Below are 19,508 nucleotides of genomic sequence, written 5' to 3' on the forward strand. Positions count from 1 at the left end.
GAGTATCCTCGCGAGAGACCAGGAGAACGAAAAGCGGTGCGTTGGTAATAGTATCACATCTATGCAGTCGACTCCTTGAGGTAGGTGATCAGGTCGTTGCGCTCCTTGCCCTTCTTCAGGCCACCGAAGGCCATCTTGGTGCCGGGAATGAACTTCTTGGGATTCTCGAGGTACTTGAACTGTAGGAGGGATGGGTTAGCATGCATTTCTGCCGAATCGGCGGCTGTGCGGGGGACCTACCAGAGTGTTCTCGTCCCAGGTCACACCGGCCTGCTTGTTGGCGTCGGTGTAGGCGTAGCCGTCGGCCTGGCCAGTCTTACGGCCGAAGAGACCGTGCAGGTTGGGGCCAACCTTGTGGCCGCCGGCGCTCTCAACAGTGTGGCACTGCGCGCAGCGAGTCTGGAAGAGCTTGGCGCCCTTCTTGGAGTCGCCTGGGGTGGACAGGTCAGCGATCGGATTCGTCTTGGGGGGTGGCCTTGGCTTTGGTGTCCGCCTCGAGCTCGGCCTCGCGCATGTCCAGAACGATCATAAAGCAGAAGACTTTAAAAGGTCGTCATGGTGAGGAGCGAGTGCGAGTGCAAAGGCGGAGCCAAGGGCGTGGGTTGGAGTGCTGGGAGCGAGTCGCAAGGCGGGTGGCGAGGAGAAGGTTGGAGGGAAGAACAAAGAGGCAGGACAAAGCCAAGAAGGGCAACTGTCCAGCTTCATTCACTGCTGCGCGCCATCCCAACAAACAATGGTGTCGCCGCAGGGGAATGAGCAGGTCCACCCTCAACCCATCTCCCGGAACCTCGAATTGCGATCGTGAGGGAAGGGCAGCAGAGTGCAACTTACCAGGTGCGAAGCTCTCGTCTTTACCCATTATGGTGATGGATTGTGATCTTGGGGGGAGATTTGGAGAATGGTAGAGGTCTTTTCTAAAGAGCGTGAAGGTGTTGGAAGAAAGGGAAAAAAGATTTTCGTTACTATTTTCCCCTGCGCCGGGCTCCCGTGACCAGCCGTAGGGGCCAATCAGCTAGGATAATTTCTCAGCTCGGGAACAACCGGTTCGAAACAGATTAAACCGGCTTTCGCACCTCTTTACTATGAGGCAAGTTTTTGAGAACGGTGTCGAGGTACCTAACAGGCGCTGCCACAATCCATCTACAGTCCAGCCATTGAGTCTCTCGGAGTCCCTTAGAACCCCCAAACCCCCAAACCCCCAAAACCGGCCTTCGATAGTGCTATGACCTCATACCTGATCACACGCTCAGAGACCAGGGGAACTTAATGGCGACTAGTTCCGAAACGATGGCAAGATCCCACTGAGTCTACATAACAGGAATTGCTTTTGTCGGGTCCAATTCACACCTTGAAAGGGGGCCTGTTTGGTTTCCGGAGAGATTTGAAACGGGCCAGCTTTCATTTGCCCACGCGTTCCGCTTTCCCGAATGTGCCCCGGTGGGTGGATCCGAGGACAGATTGGCGGCTTCTCGAACAGATTGTTCTCGGCAGATTGAGTACTTAGCCGGGTACGATATACTCTATTTTACAATAAAACTATAGTTTATTGTACACCAAAATGCTATACACACGCTTCCGTGTTCCTCCCTGCCCTTCCCCAGCAGCAACCCGGTTTTCTACCCAGCACAGCATATGCTCAAATGACACTCCAGTCACATCGGACGGATTCGGATGCCCATCTCATGATCAATATATTCCAAGCCTTCGGGATCGGTAGCAAGAAGCTTTGCCTGGGCTTCTTTCCTTGCCTTATTACGTCTAGCTTTGCCCGCTGACCTTTAATGTAGTCCACTGCAAAGTTGAAAGGATTCACAAGCTATTGAAGAGCCGCAACTGCGGGTGGCGATGTCGCTGGATTATCGGCAATAGCTGCATACGCAACGAGGGGGCAGTGACATAGACCAAATACTGCGGACAACCCCTATGTGCTGTTGTTAGATTCGCGGAAAGAGAAGGTGAGGCAAACGTAAGTATACTCAAGCTAAAGCAATTCCAACCCTCCAAATAAAGACTAGTGTACCACATGGCCGATTTGTATGAGAGGCCGGCCATGTTTATTTTGCCCTAACCAGTCGGTAGTACCTGAAACAAATCTAGTATTCCTTCTAAGATACTACGAAATGGGGGTATGAAGCCTAATAATGTTATTCGAATGGGGGCCAGAAACATCTAACTCGTCGCATTAGGAAAATTCTTTGCATTTTAAGTGTAAATGAGCTGTCAGCAGCAGGGCAGGGAACGAGCTTGGATCCGCTTCCACGCCTGCGCGCTAGTCTTATCTGGGTATCTGAGATGCTCTACCAATCAACGCATGATTCCTTAGGACTTTCGCAATACTTGTCCTTTTACTCGACTTGGAGGTGAGAAAATAGTAGAAAACGAGAACATATCTTTCTTTGCAGAAAAACTTTTTTTCTAATAACTCACCAACCACGGGGCTTACGATCTCAAGAATTTGATCAATATTAAGTAACGACGAGAGCTTCCGTTCTACCCATACCTAAGACTGCAATCTTTATAACGGGAGCAAATTTACTTTCACGCTTCCACAGTCAGTTGCGCCTCTCGTTTCTCTCGCACTTCTTTCCCGTTTCTCTCTCTCTCGGTCGTGCAGACAGGACACCTCGAGTAACGGCCGCAGGCGACCGACTAAGCTTTGTCTGAAGCAGATCTTTGTTTTCTTGTTGGCCCTCGCACACCCCTGCTGCTTCTCCAACATTGAAAACATCGGCTCCCACCTCCAGGATGGCGGACGTTGAATTTCTTGCCCTCAGTACCAAGCCTTCGGCGCAGCTGAGCTACAGCTTTCAAGCGCCTGAGACGGCCACCACGCCAGTGCTGGTCGTCTTCCTCAACGGTCTGGGACTACCCCAAGCCTTCTGGCATCCCGTCATTGCTCAGCTAAAAGCACTCCGCCATGGTCGCAGCCTCCCCGCCTTCTTGACCTACGATCGATTCGGCCAAGGCCAGACCACCGAGCGCGACCCCCAGGATGCTGGCGCAGAGGATCCCACTCACGGCCACGACTGCATGGCCTCCGTGCAGGATCTGCGCCAATTGCTCATCCAGATTACCGGCGAGAAGCTGGGCGTCTCCGACGTGGACTCCGTCTCCTTAATCTTGGTCGGCAACTCCATCGGCTGCGCGCTGGCCCGTCTCTACGCTCAAGAATATTCCGGTACCGTGGCTGCGCTGTTGCTGCTGGACAGCGTCCTGGCCAACTCTGACTTTGTCTCCGTCTTCCCCGACCCGGATGCCCCGGACTTCGACCCAGCCAGCATACACCCTATTCCTGTGGAAGCCATCCGCGCTGTGCGGGCCGGCACCCGTCGCGTCTTCCATCCTGACGTCGGCAGCAAGGAAGGGCTCAGCCGGCGGAACCTGCGCGAGTTGCTGCCGGCCAGCGACGGACCCTTACTCCGGGGTCCCGACGGCCACGGCCCCTATGTCACGATAGTGGGCCATGACTTCGACACCTTCGCCGAGGAGTCGGCCCAGATGGGTCCGCCCAAGCCGGTGACCAACCGCTTCGTCAACCCATACTGGCAGCGCTACAATGAGGGACTGGCCAAGATCACGGAACCCGAGTTTAGCAAAGGCCCCATCCTCGCGCCGAACTCGGGCCACTTTGTGCAAAAAGATAACCCGGAGTTTGTGGTGCAGGAGCTAAACAAGCTGCTCGAGAAGGTTCTCTAGAACTATGCTTGATGGCAAGGCCATCGAATTGAAACTTTGTGATGATCCTTGATGTACGAGAGAGTCCTAATCATTACTCTTCATGCTGAAAAATCCACCGACTCTTACTATTTACTGCCTAATCAAATGCATAAATATATTTATGCATTGCATCTAACTGGTCAGTGCTGCACCTATAGAGTGTTAGTACAGCGATAAGTAATATTTAAGAAGAGCGTTATAAAAGCGAGCAGATCCAATTGCACGCAGACAAGTAGGTCATATTCAGATCGCAGGGACCTACCTATAAGCCAAAACCTACTAATTATACCTCAAGCACGCTTAAAATATGCAGGCCACGAATTTTTGATGCTTAACTGCTAAATCGCCCGTTTTGGCCCGTAGTAGCCGAGCGGGTAGGGACGCGGGCTCAAACGGGATGTGCCGACGTCTAATTGGGCCAGGGATAATGAACATGATAACATTAAGTAGAAATAAATGATTTTAATAGACGCCTCCAGCGCCTTAAACAAAATATAAAAATTCCACTCTTTAAATGGAATACCGCAACTCCCCTTGGCTAGTCTCCACTGCCTGCTTGTTCCAGTTCCCTCCTCTCTTCTAGTCCTCTGCCATATAAAGGCCCTGTGCCCTGCATGAAAGCACGGGTATTTATACTTTAGTAGTCTCCATTTGTGATGTAAAGTCGTAATCAGCGACCAATTTAGGCTCTTCCTGCAACAGAGCCGACAAGCCAAAGAAAACACACAGGGCCATAGCGGCAATCTCTTCCAGTACATCCATGCAGAGATAGATGGTGGCATCGCCTGTGAGGATGGCAAACCGAGCGTCATTGCTAAAATCGCCGATTGACGAGTAAACCAACCGGACTAACAGGAATGGCCAAGAGAGGCCAACAGCGAGGAACAGCTTCTTTTGCGCCCTATTCACTGTAGACCGCATTTTGATGGCCAGGTACACCGCTTGCACGGTGAAGATGACGAACACAGCTATGAAGGTCCCCATGGCGCCCATGACGACGCCGTTCGCATGGAAAGGGCCCTTGGTGTCATCAGTCATGCTGATTCCTGCGATACCGAGGACGAGGCCAACGAAGCCGGTGATAGCCACCCCATGCAGGCTCTTAGGGGATATGATGTGATTTGTATCGCTAGCCGAGAGATCTCTGTTAGTATGCCTCTATAAAGCCCAAGGAATACATATTCACTACTCACATTTGTCCCAACAGTCCAACGTAGGTCAACAAAAGAGGCGCAATACCAATCAGCTCACATACGGCCTCACCGATAACGATACTATGCGATTCGTGGCTAATCGTCAATAGTGTAAAAATCGAACCAGTGATCCGTAGGAGTGAGAGGGTGACGACGAAGCGCCATGAGTGAGCTGCAGCGTTCCAACCCATCCGTCTCCAGATGCGAACAGCCCCGGCAAGAATCATGGGAAAAATGATAATCTGGATGATGGCAATGCCATCGCGGTATGTCACAGAGCCCATGGCGTCGGGATACAGAGTAAGTGGTATACTAGAAGTTGTAGTATAATAAAAAGTAGTAGTAGTGATAGGGTTAAAGTGAAAACGAAAGAGGAACTTGCGCGTACTTCAGAAAGGGAGCAATGTCCCTTCTTTTATGTTCCTCAAGTCCCCTTCATCTCTCGAAAAACAGACCGCTTTCCTGTCTCTATTGTGTATAAATAGTTCGGCTCCAGATCGACATCAGGGACATCTAAATTACCCGAAGGAGAATAGTGCCAGGAATGAGTGGAGCCCGATGTCAACCAATCCTTCTGTTCGGCCCTAAAAAAGGTCAAGAAACCACGCTCCAGAGCAAACACTTTCAATGTATGGATGGGGGCTAAAGGGGGGCCAATCATTATGGGTGAAAAGGGAAAATTCAGCAAAACAACACTACTCTGCCCCACCGCCAAAGCAGAGAGGCCTGGCTTGGAGTGAGGCATATCGTACGACTTGGGTATTCCTTATACATCTAAGTCCGCAATTTGCGAATATTCGATTCGGCTCAACGTCTAAGTATTGTCCTGGTACTTCGCCATCATCCGTTTGATTTCGTCTTCGCCAGCGCCGCTGTTGGTAATGGTGGTGATCGGTTTGCGAGAGCTTAAAAAAGTCCCGCATGGCCTGGACACCAACCACCCTCTCCACGGACTGCACGACCATGGTCAGTAGGACCACCGACACAACACACAAAGACAGAGGCATTTACAAGGCATCACGTAATGTGCAGCATCCCCAGACAACGAGAAGCTCCCCCCCTCCATTTTTTTTTTTCTCTCTCTCCCCACCAAAAACGACAAGCTCTGGATCCCTAGCCCCCGATAGCACAGCGGGCTCCCCATGCAATCTTGTCGTTGGTAAATACCCAACCAATGTAGCAGAAATCTCAACCGAATAAACGAAATTGGTTTTCTTTTTGTTGAGATCCTGCCTTTTTTTCAGTTGGAATAAATATCGCAACCCGCATTGCAGACGGACTCTGCGCTGATCAAGTCAGTCAGCCAACTCGAAAATCACATAATATTTGACTTTGACTCTATCAAGGCTCAATCTTTATCACCACTTGCATCGCCTGTCTCCATCGAAAATAGGGTGTTTGCCGGTGCGAAACGAACACGGTCTCCAAGCCAGCCCCAAAATTGTGACTGGTTCCCCCAGGAGCCAGATAACAGTACGTTTCTGGATCTGTTCCAGCAATTGCATGGAATTCCGATCGCATAAAGCAATTTTACAGGCTATCCTCATTGTGGGGTCCAACTTGGGACCGGGTATTTTGGCCCCATTTGATCTGCTGGCTAAGTTCAGCCGTTTCAGTAGATATGGGAGGCCTAATCCTGTTGCCTGAGATATAAAGCGCGATACGGGTGTATATGATATGAACTCCAGCACACAGCCCTAGAATTGGGACTTGTGACTACCTATTGCCCGGACCCATCTACCCCTTCCGGAATGTTCTGTGAACTGTGCTGACACCCAACGTTCATTCTGAAGTCAGACTGGCATTTTTCGTGGTCGCAGTCATCCATCACCGATTAAGAGAAAACCCACATCGTCAAGCGGCAATCTGCAAGCCCCGATGGCTCCATTCAAGGTCCTTATCGTGGGGGGCAGCGTATCGGGCCTCTCCCTGGCCAATATGCTCGAACAACATGAAATCGACTACGAGTTACTCGAATCATCATCGACAATAGGACCAGATCTAGGTTACGTCTTGGCTATGCAGCCCAACTGCATGCGGATAATAGATCAGTTAGGTTGTTACGATGCAGTGATGGAACGTGCCATCGAGATTGAGTCGTTGCGCATTTGTGGTCCGACCGGGAATGTGGTTCTTGATCTTGAGAATCACGGAAATGATCAAGTGGACAGGTCAGTTTTAATGGACCTCCCAAGATTTGACTCCCCTTCTACCGAGAGTGCATAGCTTAATCAAGTGACCAGGCTAGGTTATCGCCTCACCTCGCTTGCACGTAGCGACCTCATCCGTTGTTTATACGGCAATCTAAAAGATAAATCGAAGATATATCCTAACAAGCGTGTAACAAGAGTCGAGCAGACTAAATCTGGGGCGAGAGTGCTTACTGAAGATGGTTCTGTCTGGACCGGAAGCATTGTCGTGGGAGCGGATGGGGTCCGCAGCATGGTCAGACGAGAGATGTGGCGGATCGCACGAGAACAGAAATTGGATCTACTGGGCGAAGAAGATGGAAAATGTAAGACATTCCTTGAATCGGGATTATCAAGTCAAACATTACTAACTACGTCGTGAACAGCCATATCCAGCTCCTACAGCTGCGTGTTTGGCGCCTCTTCAAACATCCCGCGAGTGCGGCAGAATACTTTCTATATGACGGTCAACTCCAGTCGCTCGTATATTATGGCTCCAGGTCTGAACGGTATCTCTTATTGGGTCCTCTTTGTGCCAAATGAAAAGCCCATACCCGGGCCAGACGGCAAACGGTACACGGTAGAAGATGAGCAGAAGCTAGTAAAGACATACTTTAACGACCAACTCATTGAAGGAGTCTCGCTCGGAGATCTCTACAAACGCAAGACGCGTTCAATCATGCTGACACTGGAGGAGGGTGTGTTGAAACAGTGGTTTGGTGGACGAATCGTTCTTCTGGGAGATACTGCTCACAAAGTAAGTCCGCGAATATGGAATACATGGTCATTCAGTATCGACGGCTCGATTGATAGATCCTGACGCTGTCTAGATGCATCCAGTGGCCGGCGTTGGAGGGAGCCATGCAATTGAGAGCGCTGCTGCACTAACAAATATCCTTGCGGAGACTTTGCAAAAAGAACCTTGTCCGAGCGATGCATCTGTCAATGAAGTCTTCCAGAAATTTCAAAGCAATCGACAGGACCGGGCTACAGAGAGTTATAAGGGAGCGCACCAAATGCAAAAAATGCATCTACTTGAAAATAGGGTGCTCCGATTTATTCAACTGGTGGTCAGCCCAAGACTCTCCGACGAGTCTATAATGAATCAGATCGCCTCACAGTTCAGTCCCGCGCCGCGATTGAACGCCCTTCCAGTACCCGTGAGACAGAATAGATGGGGATATGATGACGAAGTACGATTGAAGCCACGTCAACGCACATCAGGTCACACGCTGCTGTTCATATTTTTACTTGTTTGTGCCATGATCTTATCCAAGTTTGTTTCGCCCTTGGATACGGCATCGAAGATATCATCGGTGGGCCCTCAAGTGCTAGAAGATACTCAGATCCGTTCTACGGTCTTGAGACTGGCTCTCACAGTAATATGGACCATTGAATCGTATCGGTTTGGTGCGGTGATGACTCCCCTTATCAGGTAAGTAACATCAACTCATCTAGTAACCAGTCTAACTCTTCGGTTACAGCGGTATTTTTTGGACAGTCATGGCTCATTTCTTTGGCTATGAGGTCATTGGAGCGCTGTACATATCAGTCCATGCGTTCATCAGCCAGAAAAAATCATTCTATTACCCGATTCCGAGAGCGATCTCAACACTAACAGCCCGAGCATGCTTCTGGTCGCTTGTACTGACTGCCATGATTCCGGCCACGGCTTTCTCGTTTCACTTGCTCAATGACAGAGTCTCTCTCGGTGACGCGGCTTATGTCTGGGAGACGGCATTGCTATGCTATCCGGCAATGGTCTTTGGAGTTTCGAAGCTCGCAACTCCGTCATCACCTCAACCTGAAGATTCTACGGATAAGACAAGGACCGACATTGAGTATATCTCGTGGACTTTGATGCTACTGACCCTTCTATCCGGTGCTGTGTCCCTGTTTCACACTCTTCCAATCATTCGTGGTGATACAATGACTCTTTCGGATATCTTTGGCCTTGTCACACCACAGGACCCTTTGGCGCCTTGCATTTGCATCTGGTGTGCCTTCACGATTTGGGACCTTCAAAGAGTCCAAGCTCCTGGAATTAGGAGGCTTAAGAACTGCTTCTTTCTTCTCGTTATTGGCGCCGTGTTAGGGTCTTCTGCGGTGCTGCCCTTAACATGGCTGCTTAGGGAGTATGCGCTGGAGCGAGGAAGAAAGAAGAGGGAGTCGTTATAATCGCATGACATGTCCCTCATTCCTGTTGTTGCTGTTTCAATGATACTTTTTCACGCTCGCTTGGACTGATTTTGGCTCCTCTCTTTATCTTTGTGGTGGGAAAGTGTGGCAGGCGCATGCTCTGTGCCGTCTACTCATCAATAGATAGTTACACCAATGAAATTCCTGAGACAAAAGTTCTCATACTTTTTGCATGGGTATAATCAAGAGGAATCGGAAAGCTCGGGAGAGGTCGAAGCAGCGACAGAAACCAAAGATGCAGATAGAGCATACAGAAAAGGAGCGAAAGGAACGAGTAGTGTTATTGACTGAAGTAGATCTCCCAAACGGGGAGGTCTACTTATCTGAGGGCGGTAAACACTGACACCTCAGGCACCCCGGCAGAGTTGAAAATCACCCGTTGCTACAACGGTCAACCACGACGGACTCGTAATCTCCAAGGCAGTCAAGATGCCTCCACCTCCAATCCCCCAATTTCTCCTCCCACGAGGTCTACCATCTACGCGTGTCCTACGGACCCTGCACCAACGCCAGCAACAGGGGATCCTCAATACACCCAGCTCGCGCGCCTTCACCTCCACTCGACACACCTTCGCCAAATCCAAGAACCAGGAACATGACAAGAGCCGCACCCTCGGCCAGCCCGACAAATTCCGCCCGCCATCGCATCCCCAGCGCCGCGTTGTGAATCCCTCCTCGCGCTCCGGCCAACCCATCAACTACGGACCCCGACTCACAGCCGAAGAGCGCGAGGCCCAGAACAAAAAACAGTACCCGAACATGTTCCCGCCGGAGGGGACGGTGATGTTCAAGTTCCTGACGAACCGGTGGATTCATATCTGGATTGCCATGGTAAATTCCTCCCTCCATACATGACCCATAATCGTTGTGGTATACTGACCCTCTGGAATAAATAGGGCACCCTCACAGCCCTAGCGACTTTCACCTTCACCACCAACTTCAAGGCAAACTCGCCCTTCGCGCACCTCCTCCCGCCCTGGTCCAACCTGCTACCCCACCCGATCGATACGCTCTCGCAGGCGTTCTCGGTGTACCGCATGCATGTGCAGCATGAGTCGATGCGCGTTCGCGAACAGCGGCATCGCCGCATTGACGATGCGGAGAAGAGGCGCCAGTATCGGGTGGCGCATGGGTTGGAGGAGCCAACTGAGAAAGACGGTGAGGGTGCGTTGAAAGATGATCAGTCGCCTATTGCTACAGAGAAGAGCTCGGCGGAGTATGTTGATTGGGAGGGAAATAAGAAGCCTGCCAAGAAGTGGTTGGGGATTTGGTGAATCCCTCGGTGCTGGGAGAGCTTGTGCATACACCGCCAGTCCATCTGGTTTGTATATTAGATTGTTAGAAGAAAGCTTTTGTGTATTCCCTGAAACCTTAGACTCCGATATGCTCATAAAACACTGAATGCCATTCCCCATACTCATACTCATACTCATTGAACATCAACACCCTCCAATCCCTCCAGAACCTCTTCGCCCACGCCACCCTTCTTAAGGACTGTCTTGACCATCTGCGCAATAACGCTGCGTTTGACACCACCTCGTCGGGGACGCCAAACGCCAGGAACCTCCTCCTCGCCGGTAGCAGGATTTAAAACGCCCACATCTTCCGTCGGCGCAGTAGCACCGAGCGCATTCACATTCTCAGAGTTTGGGACTCCAGGCTGGGTCAATCGCGAGGGCGGATCGACGGTGCGAATAGAAAGGAGTTTCAGGTTCTTGTCACCGCCGTCACGGGCAACAGAAATAGCCAACACGGCGTCCGCGACGGCGATCTCTTCGCGGCTGGGATCGAAGATGGTGTTCTCGCCGACTGAGATGACAAGCAGGGTAATCGGTGGGCGGACTTGAGGCACTGATGAACTCAATTTCAAGGTGGAGTTCGTCGTCCCCCGAGGGTACAGGTGCTCTGCGACAGCCCAGTCGTCGTCGAAGAATGGGTCCTCTTCGCCTTGGGATTTGAGTTTTGGGAGTTTTGTGGAAAGTAGTGCGAGGTGAGTGGTGAGTGATAGGAGTGGGAGAGGATATGACAATGGCTGGGAGAGAAGAAGAATCTATGTAGAGTATTGTCAGCAAATTTCAGACCAAACCTCAAAGGAGAGACTTACATCGATGTACAACCTCCAATGCCACCGCTTATTGATAACCAACCTCCCTTTAAGCCCACCGGCCATCTCATCACTGGAATCATTTCCACCAGCGACAGAACCCACAAGCGACTCGCGCATCATCTCCGACAGAAAGACCGGCAGGGCATCATCATCTCGGAACCCGGGGATCTCAATAGACACCTGAACCCAAGACCCATGCCCCGCAACGGCCGCCGATCCAGTTCCCTCGCGGCCGTCGCGATCTTCGTTGGCCGCGAAATCCCCCTGCTGCTGTGAAAGATTGCTTGCGTCGAGGGTATCTGCCGAGAGAACCGTCTTCTCGACCTCAGCCTTGACGCCCACGACGGCCTGCGTCCCGTCCGCGAATCCGATGCGCGCGCTCCCGTTTGTGCCCGGGAGGATATCTGGTTCGGCAGTCAAGGGCCGAAACTGTGTTGGAGAGCGCCCGTCTGGTCGGATTGGGTTTTGCGGGAGGGAGAGAGAAGTGTACAGATAGGAGAGCTCGGCGGGGGAGAGGTGGGGGGTTTGGGAGGCCGACGAGGCCTTTTGTTGTGCGGCCATGACACTGTGAAGGAATAGGTGCAGTAGGTGGCAGGTAACCAGTGCAGCAGCACTTCAATTGGGCGAGTAAGGCAGAAGAAGTTCAGATGCTCTATTGGGAAATCTTGATATTCACGGGTAATTGTTGTTCCGGTGCCGAACTACGAGATGAGCTGATTATCACATCAACCTGTACACAGTACACCGAGCGAAGCGAGGGGCATGACTTTACTTGTATTATGGTGTTATAATTGAGGCGTCGGATAAATCATTACTATATTCATGGACCCCTACGCCTAGTCATCCCTGTGGTATACCCGCTCCCAAGTCAGACCGTTGGTGATCCCCGGTCACTACGAATGTTCGTTCAAGAGCAGAGTGGAAGAGATTCGAATCAATAAATATTATGGATATCAAAGTATGTATAAGTAGGTATGAGTAGGTATGATATATATACCTGGCCATCAACGCGATGAAGCCAGAATCGGAGGGGAAATACTATATTACAACAGAGTATAGAACGGACTGAACCCAGCTAGTCCTTCTTGCAGTGTAGTGTAGGAGATAAAAAGACAAGACAAGACAATGATGATGATGCAAAGAGAGCGACAAGCAGGCCAAACGCCAGAGGTAGGTGTACATCGAAGAAGAGGTAAGGAAGGAAAAGAGGCGGATGCCTAGGCAATGTACAGGATGAGACAAAGAACGGTCGAAAGTGTATGGACAAATGAAAAAAAAAACAGCTTGTGTGTATGGGAGAGGTGACAGAAAAAGGAAACGGTGATGTATAGTGCGGCTGGCGCTGTGGTATCAATGGTGAAAGAAAGAAAAAGAAATGGGTATGTGTCAAACGCAGATCACGGGCGGGAAAACGACTCCAGGTAAATCCGGGCAAAATAAGTCTATAAAAGGGAGGAAAAAAACCGTAAATGGGTATGAAGAAGTGGAGGAAAAAACCGAATGAAAACCCATGCCCCACGGATATAAAAACACCAGAAGACCTTGGTGAGAGAGAAAAGACTGAAATCCATACGCCAAGAACGCGGATCAAGAATTCGTTTTTTGTGCAATTTCGCCAGATTGTTTTTGTCTCTGGTTGGTGTGGCAAGGGTGATAGAGAATGGTGGTTTCTGCTTAGATGAAGTTGGATTCCGGAGTGAAATAGTGCGAAGTGGGAGCCTTTTTGGTCCACTCCGTCTCCTCATAGGGAGGAGTGGGCCATTGGCGGCTTGATATCGAGTCCATCTTGCTGGTAGACTTGGACGGTGTAGACGTGTTGGTGTCGAACGAGGGCGAGCTATCCTTGGCCGTCGGCGAAGGAGTAGGGTATGGGCTTGGGAGTGGACGGTTCTTTTCATACTGGTGCGCAGTGGTCGGGTCGACGGCTAGGGACTGGGTCTGTGCCAGACGCCTGGCTGCCTTGCTGGCCGAGTGCAGCACCTCGTCAAGAAGCTCATCTTCTTCTTCGGGGGTCTCATAGCGGTGAACCGGGTGCGTCGACATCTGCAGAGCCCGGCGGGTCCGGCTTGAGATCGGGCCGCCCGTAGCGCTGGTAGTCTGAGGCATTGATTGGCGCTTGATGGGGGTGCCCTCCACGCCAGAGTTCAATTGCACTGGGACATTGCCGAGAGAGGACGAGTCCAGAGAGTACTTCACGCTCTGAAGAGCCTTATCCAGCTCGCTGAGGTCGGATGACTTGGCGTCACCGGGGTTGGCTCCGTCCAATGCCATGGATGAGCGGTTCGACCACGGGATACAGCCTGCATTGGCTTCGACGTCGTCAGGAACAGCGGTGACCTGATTGCGACCTGATAACCGGCGCGCGCGCTTGCGCAGATGGGAAAAGAAGCTTTCCTTGGTGTTCGAGGCGTTGCCCGAGCCGATCAGCATCCTCTCGGCCTCCTGGCGGTGGATATCTGCATAATGGTTGCCATTGGAGTTGACCGACAGTTGACGACCAATCTTTTTGCTCTTGCCGACATCTTGTTCTGTCGATTTTGATGCCTTGGTCTGAGCCACCGTCGAGTGGGTGGCCTGCGCCGTGACGGCGTTGGACAGAGGAGACACCGGCCGGATAGAAGGCAGGATGGGCATCGGGGCACCGTTGGTCCACGTGGCTCGCTTGTTGTTTGGTGGCCGGGCCTTTACGGGTTGCAGGTCAGGCACGGTATTGTACGACACTGCAGGCGGCCGAGACGGACTGTCGTTCTCGATGGTCGGTGCAGGGCTATCCGAGCGGCCAATCAAGGATCTCCGGAACCACGACGGCTTCGACGAGAGCGTGGGAGAATCGCAGGGGTCCCGCGCCGGGGACTTCAAGACCTTGTCGGACTGCTTCCGGCCCAGCAACCGCGAGGAAGTAGACGACTTGGGGCGCAGCGGGTCGACAGCATCGGCAAAGTACTCGTGGTTCAATGCCTGGGTAGAAGTTGGCCGTACCTTTGGGTCCCACATGAGACACCACGTAACGAATTCGCTGAGGGCGGTCGGCCACTGAGGCGCTTGGAGCACGCTCTCCATGGGATGAGGGGCCATCTTGGGGAACGTAAAGCCGAGCTTGTTGGCCAGGCGCGAACCCTCACGCCATTCACCGCCACCAACCTTCGCGCCGGACTTGCTATACCAATTCCCGGGGCTGCCCATGATCTCACAGATGCGCCAGACCTGGTCTACCTCGTTGCCGCCAGGGAAAAGAGGTTTGAGGGTAGCGATCTCGACCGCCATGGCACCAATGGCCCACATATCCACTGGAGCCGAGTACTCCCCAGCGCGCAGAAGAACTTCAGGTGCTCGGTACCAGCGTGTCGACACGTAGGTGGTGTAGGGCTGTCTGGAGTGAGTTTCGCGAGCAAGACCGAAGTCGGCAATCTTCACAGAGTAGGTCGGAGGAGTGGAAGGAGGAGTAACAAGGTTGGAGTAGCGGCTAAAAGCCGAGTCGTTTGGAGCGGAAGTGGACACGAGGATATTTTCGGGCTTGATGTCACGGTGAAAGAAGTGGTGTGCGTGGATGTGGTCCAATCCCGACAGGATCTGGTACAGGATGCTCTTGACATGCTTGCCTTCGAAGTACTTGTGGTCGCGGGCCTTCATCAACTGGTACAGGTTGCCGTCCATGTACTCCATGCAGATGTGCAGTTTGCGCGAAAGCGGGTCGAGGAAGATATCGAGGGCAGGCACCAGGTGAGCGTGCACGGGTAATGTGCGCAAGAAGATGACTTCTCGGAGTTCGAGGCATGGCGACAGCGAGTCGAATGTCTTCTTCATTGTTTTGATCGCGACCTACCGACAGCGGGTCAGTAGCCAGTTCGCTCCACACGCACTCCCAACATCGTGTCACTTACCATCGTGCCTCTCCGCGCGATATGAGCGCCTGCAGTGCGCACACGTGCGACGGCCACGCTACCGAAACTGCCATCACCAACCTCCTTGATCACCTCGAAGCGGTCTTCGAGAGTGGCCATTGAGGCCTGAGCGCCCCGGGCGGGCGACTCGTATGTGACGGTCATTGTGTGTTTTGCGGTCTGCCAGCAGATCGAAGAGCGTGTATGAGTTGTAGTAAGGGAGGGGGAGCGAGGGAGAGAAAAGGGAGGCTGGTCTGCAGTCAGTCTATGCGCGCAGATCCCGTGACGAGAACAGATGTATAGGCTCTCACGCTTTTGGGGGTTCCCAGGAGTGTATGTATTAATAATTGGCAACGGTGCTCATTCTCTGGGGAGTCGGGAATAAGGAGACTGCGCCCATTTGTTAAAGAGTGACGAAGTAGTTGGGAGAGTCTCGGGGGGAAGAGGGAAGATGGGATAGGGTAGGAGGGAGAAATCGCAGAGGAGGGGGGGGAGGGAGAGGCAGGTCATGTATTCTTCGTTCGTTGATCGAGAAGAGGAAGGCAAGCCCCTGACCCGCGCTGACAGCTTCGAATCTTGTGGAGACTGGTAATTTACGCAGATCGTACCTGTCGACGGGTTCACCCGCGCCATCCAATGGATCCCCGAGTCTGGTAGCCCCTTTGTTTGGGTCGAGCGGTTGTCAGGGACGAAAGAAGATGATTCTGGGCCGATGCCATTGATCGTTATTTCCTACTGATGGGAGACCCCAAATAATGCCTCAGTGGTGTGTGTGGTTCGAGTTGGGCAGCACCGGGTGGCCAGGGCACAGTTAGGGCCCGCCGCGTCTTTGCTGGCCGAACCAGACCACTTTGGATCGGTCAATCGGTGCAAGGACCATCCCTCCCAGCGGGCGGTCATTGTGCTACAGAAGACGCTCCCATCTAACAAATCACCCGGTCGAAATGATAGATGCGTTCGTATCCCAAGATGGATCCGAGTGGCTGGGACTTGCATCTGATGCATGAGCCAACCCCCATTTTTGAGAACGATCAGAAATACCAGTGCGAAGATTAATAAAACAATAGGTGTAACTTACGGACCTGGTAAATACAGAGGTGCAAAACGTCAGACCGACCCGACGAACCCTGGGGCGACCGTTTGGCCCGCAAGGATCTTGCCCAGCCTAGCTAGCCTCGTGAGTGCAGATGCTACACTCTCCTGTCCGACCGACGTAATGCCCTCGCAGCCTCAGGATCCATCTACTTCAAAGCCCTCGATGGATGATTCTTTCTACGGCCTACCCAGGCAGACCTCACGGTCTGGTGGCTGTGGACACCCACGCCACGACCGTACCGACTGAGAACACCACCGTGGGCCGGGAACCTACTCGGAAAAAGCAAGAGTCCAGCCACCACTCCCCACTACAGTTAGCCCAAACCCAGCCAGACGGGTCCTTGGGCACCAGGAACAGCGCGAAACGGGGCGAAGGAAATGATCAGAACACCGCGTGTACGTATCGAGCGTTCCCCAAGATGGACGCGTTGAGTATTGACTCGGGATCAATACCGCTAACCTTGAATCGGGCAAGCGCCATCCCGCTGGCTGGACTCTACACTCCACTCTCTCCCAACGCGGTGGAGTTCCGCCGTCCCCCGAAAGGAAGAAGAGTGGACAACCGTGTGGACAAAGGTCCAGGGGGCAAAACAGAGCGCTGATCGCTAAACCCACTCACTACTGGCCACGGCACTATTTAATTAATTAAGAGACCGTTGCCGGAGCCCCGGGAGGCGCCGTCGTGTTCCTTCGGCTTTCGAGAAGGGCTTCCGCGGCCAACGCGGTCCAATCTGGGATCATTAACCTTACCCTGCGCCGAGACCACCTTGGGAACGCACGAGCTGGTCTGATCGTCTTTGTTCCCGCCGTGACTCTCCCGTCCGTTTCTTTGTTCTCTCTCTCCACTTGCTAACGTGATGGCTCGAGGGTGGTCCGTCCCGCTACTAGTTGCCCCTGTCAGGATGCCAGCGTCCATACATGGACCACTGGGCAATTGGAGCGACTCCATAACTCCATAACTCCATGCGGACTAACTTAGACCGTGGGCAATAGGCCCACACCAAACGCCGAGTACACGCCCCTTTTTTATGTAAATCCAGAAGGAGCCTAAATGTTGGCCTCGTGCGCCCGCCCCCCTGGGAATGGTTCGGGTAGATCAGATAGTTTCCGGCGGACCGGACGAGGGATGAAGGGATGGGTGGTCACTGCAGTAACCGTCTCCAAGCTTTTGTCAATCCGGAAGGTCAGTTTCGGAGAATTTCCCTTTGGTGACGCGGCGCTGGGCTCCGTAAATTTCTGGTTGCTTCGGAAATGGACCGTCCCGCGCCATCATCTACTTGGAGGTGTGGCTGTTAGAGACAAACTATGGAAGAGATTGCAAGTGCGTATGCTGTCAGTTGGGTCTGTGGACTGTTTTGTCTTTGTGTTTCTCTTGGACTGGCAGAGGGTGCGCTTTCAACAATGCTAGCTCTACCGGAGTCGAGTACTACGCCAATTGCAACCAACCCTTACCATCTGAGATCAAATATTTTAAGACTGAGTACTCTCAGAATGAGCATGCTATAATACCTAGTGGTATATATTTGGCTGTCACCAAAGTGTATCGAATGCAGGTCAAACCGGGCAGGCGTGGTCCGTGGATATATATCTAGTTTCTATAAGACCAACTGCCTGGCAGGCTTTTCAATACCAACATGCACTCAAGGCTCTTCTTTATTCAGATTGTATAGAACATGGCTAATCTGAACATCCAGTATTGCTATTGCGAGCCTTCTACTATGTACAAGGCCATATTCACAGAGGTGCTCTATAGCGTGTGTTGGGCAAGTGCCAGTGTACTATATGCCTGGCCACTGCCATTGACAAGCACCTCGCAGGAAGACACACCCAACTCGATCTCTCTATTGTTTGTCTCAACTCAACCACTTCATTCATATCTCCTCTCTTCTCTCTGTCCTTCCTCTTCCTTCCCACCCGCCTCTCCCGAAAGACCCATCCTCTCCCCTCTCGCTTTCTTCCTCTCGACGACCGATATCTTCTGACAGAACCATCTACCCTTTGCTCAACTATCAAAATAAGATGCCCCGAAAGTACACGCCGTATTCGGGCGGCTGGAGTGCCTCGCTGCAGCGCGAGTAAGTCACTCATTTCTCATGGACCCAATCATTCTGACCCAGACATCCACAGGGTGGAAGCCATCGAGCTGCCTCCCGAGTAAGTTCTCCTCCACCATATCGGTCTCCTTCATGCTCACTATCATAAGGCTCATGTGCACGATTTGCAAACAGCCCTGCCCGCAGGAAACCTTTTCGAAGAGTCAACTCATCGCCCTGCGCAACGCCGTCGCGGCCAAGGGCTACCAGTTCTTGAAGCAGCAGGACATTGCCAAGTGTACCCCCTGCGCCAGTTCTGTGATTTGCGAGCGCAAGTGCCACCTCTGTGGTCGTTTTCAGGGCATCGACGACTTCTCCCGGAACCAGCGGATGCGCGAACACCCAGTATGTTGCTTGAAAACCATATCTCTCAGCTTGCTAATCCTGGGTTAGATCTGCTTCCGTTGCATGAGCTTCAGCCACGCTGACGAGGTTGAGACCCTCGAAGCTGCCATCGATTCTGCGCCCCAGCGTGACAGTGCCACCGACGACACGCACTCCAGGACTCAGAATCTGCTTGAAGAGAGCACTGTACGCGGCGACTTTCCGATCATCTACCCAGGCTAATCAAGACATAGGACTATGATGACAACAAGTCCATGGCCCTCGTGCTGCAGGGCAGCAACCGCAGCGTCCAGACCACCGAGACGGGTACGACCTATTCGGAGCGATCGGAGAGCCACGCCAGCAAGTCAGGGTTTGCGCGGATCAAGGTGAGGCTCACAGTTTTGGTCCTGGCAAGATACTCACTCTGGCATAGGCCTACAAACCGCCCAAGGAGGAGCGCGCCCCCGTCGCCGAGCCGGAGTGGTCTGATTGCCACGGCATGGAGGAGGATATGGGTGATGCGCTGGAAACTTCGATGAAGGCGTTTGACTACCTTTGAAACGGTCCTTTCTCTTCTTTTCTCTTTTCACGCCGACTTTTCTTCGGCTCTTCTCATTAGCATAGTAAATGCAAATTCTATTTTCGTCCGGGACAACAATAACAGAGGATCCATGGGTATGACATCGGTGGTGCCCGTTGGCTCCACC

At 52.4% G+C, this 19,508-nt stretch overlaps 8 protein-coding genes across 8 annotated transcripts; 4 read left to right on the forward strand and 4 right to left on the reverse strand.

Moving 5' to 3' along the window:
- Window positions 1–59: 59 nt before the first annotated feature.
- N7474_003392 (iso-1-cytochrome c) lies at window positions 60–859 on the reverse strand (the record flags this gene model as incomplete). Its single annotated transcript, XM_057194807.1, has 3 exons — window positions 60–179; window positions 241–431; window positions 832–859. The coding sequence occupies 3 exons, from the start codon at window positions 857–859 to the stop codon at window positions 60–62; spliced, it is 339 nt and encodes a 112-aa protein (XP_057056162.1).
- Window positions 860–2,745: 1,886 nt separating this feature from the next.
- On the forward strand, window positions 2,746–3,696 carry N7474_003393 (alpha/beta hydrolase; the record flags this gene model as incomplete). The annotated part of the gene is made up of 1 exon (XM_057194808.1): window positions 2,746–3,696. The coding sequence occupies one exon, from the start codon at window positions 2,746–2,748 to the stop codon at window positions 3,694–3,696; it is 951 nt and encodes a 316-aa protein (XP_057056163.1).
- Window positions 3,697–4,347: 651 nt separating this feature from the next.
- Window positions 4,348–5,194, reverse strand: N7474_003394 (uncharacterized protein; the record flags this gene model as incomplete). The annotated part of the gene is made up of 2 exons (XM_057194809.1): window positions 4,348–4,846; window positions 4,911–5,194. 2 exons carry the CDS (start codon window positions 5,192–5,194, stop codon window positions 4,348–4,350), a joined length of 783 nt encoding a protein of 260 aa, XP_057056164.1.
- Window positions 5,195–6,788: 1,594 nt separating this feature from the next.
- N7474_003395 (FAD-dependent oxidoreductase) lies at window positions 6,789–9,277 on the forward strand (the record flags this gene model as incomplete). The annotated part of the gene is made up of 5 exons (XM_057194810.1): window positions 6,789–7,081; window positions 7,154–7,425; window positions 7,486–7,856; window positions 7,930–8,534; window positions 8,584–9,277. 5 exons carry the CDS (start codon window positions 6,789–6,791, stop codon window positions 9,275–9,277), a joined length of 2,235 nt encoding a protein of 744 aa, XP_057056165.1.
- Window positions 9,278–9,727: 450 nt separating this feature from the next.
- Window positions 9,728–10,572, forward strand: N7474_003396 (uncharacterized protein; the record flags this gene model as incomplete). The annotated part of the gene is made up of 2 exons (XM_057194811.1): window positions 9,728–10,129; window positions 10,195–10,572. The coding sequence occupies 2 exons, from the start codon at window positions 9,728–9,730 to the stop codon at window positions 10,570–10,572; spliced, it is 780 nt and encodes a 259-aa protein (XP_057056166.1).
- Window positions 10,573–10,727: 155 nt separating this feature from the next.
- On the reverse strand, window positions 10,728–11,966 carry N7474_003397 (exosome non-catalytic core subunit RRP42; the record flags this gene model as incomplete). Its single annotated transcript, XM_057194812.1, has 2 exons — window positions 10,728–11,348; window positions 11,403–11,966. 2 exons carry the CDS (start codon window positions 11,964–11,966, stop codon window positions 10,728–10,730), a joined length of 1,185 nt encoding a protein of 394 aa, XP_057056167.1.
- A 1,113-nt stretch (window positions 11,967–13,079) lies between these two features.
- On the reverse strand, window positions 13,080–15,451 carry N7474_003398 (serine/threonine-protein kinase; the record flags this gene model as incomplete). The annotated part of the gene is made up of 2 exons (XM_057194813.1): window positions 13,080–15,224; window positions 15,287–15,451. 2 exons carry the CDS (start codon window positions 15,449–15,451, stop codon window positions 13,080–13,082), a joined length of 2,310 nt encoding a protein of 769 aa, XP_057056168.1.
- A 2,949-nt stretch (window positions 15,452–18,400) lies between these two features.
- N7474_003399 (uncharacterized protein) lies at window positions 18,401–19,360 on the forward strand (the record flags this gene model as incomplete). Its single annotated transcript, XM_057194814.1, has 6 exons — window positions 18,401–18,456; window positions 18,509–18,535; window positions 18,585–18,819; window positions 18,868–19,005; window positions 19,053–19,187; window positions 19,235–19,360. The coding sequence occupies 6 exons, from the start codon at window positions 18,401–18,403 to the stop codon at window positions 19,358–19,360; spliced, it is 717 nt and encodes a 238-aa protein (XP_057056169.1).
- Window positions 19,361–19,508: the final 148 nt, after the last annotated feature.

This window comes from Penicillium riverlandense (assembly GCF_028828495.1).
Source record: "Penicillium riverlandense strain IBT 135883 chromosome Unknown utg000002l_segment0_segment0, whole genome shotgun sequence".
Taxonomy (NCBI): Eukaryota; Fungi; Ascomycota; class Eurotiomycetes; order Eurotiales; family Aspergillaceae; genus Penicillium; species Penicillium riverlandense.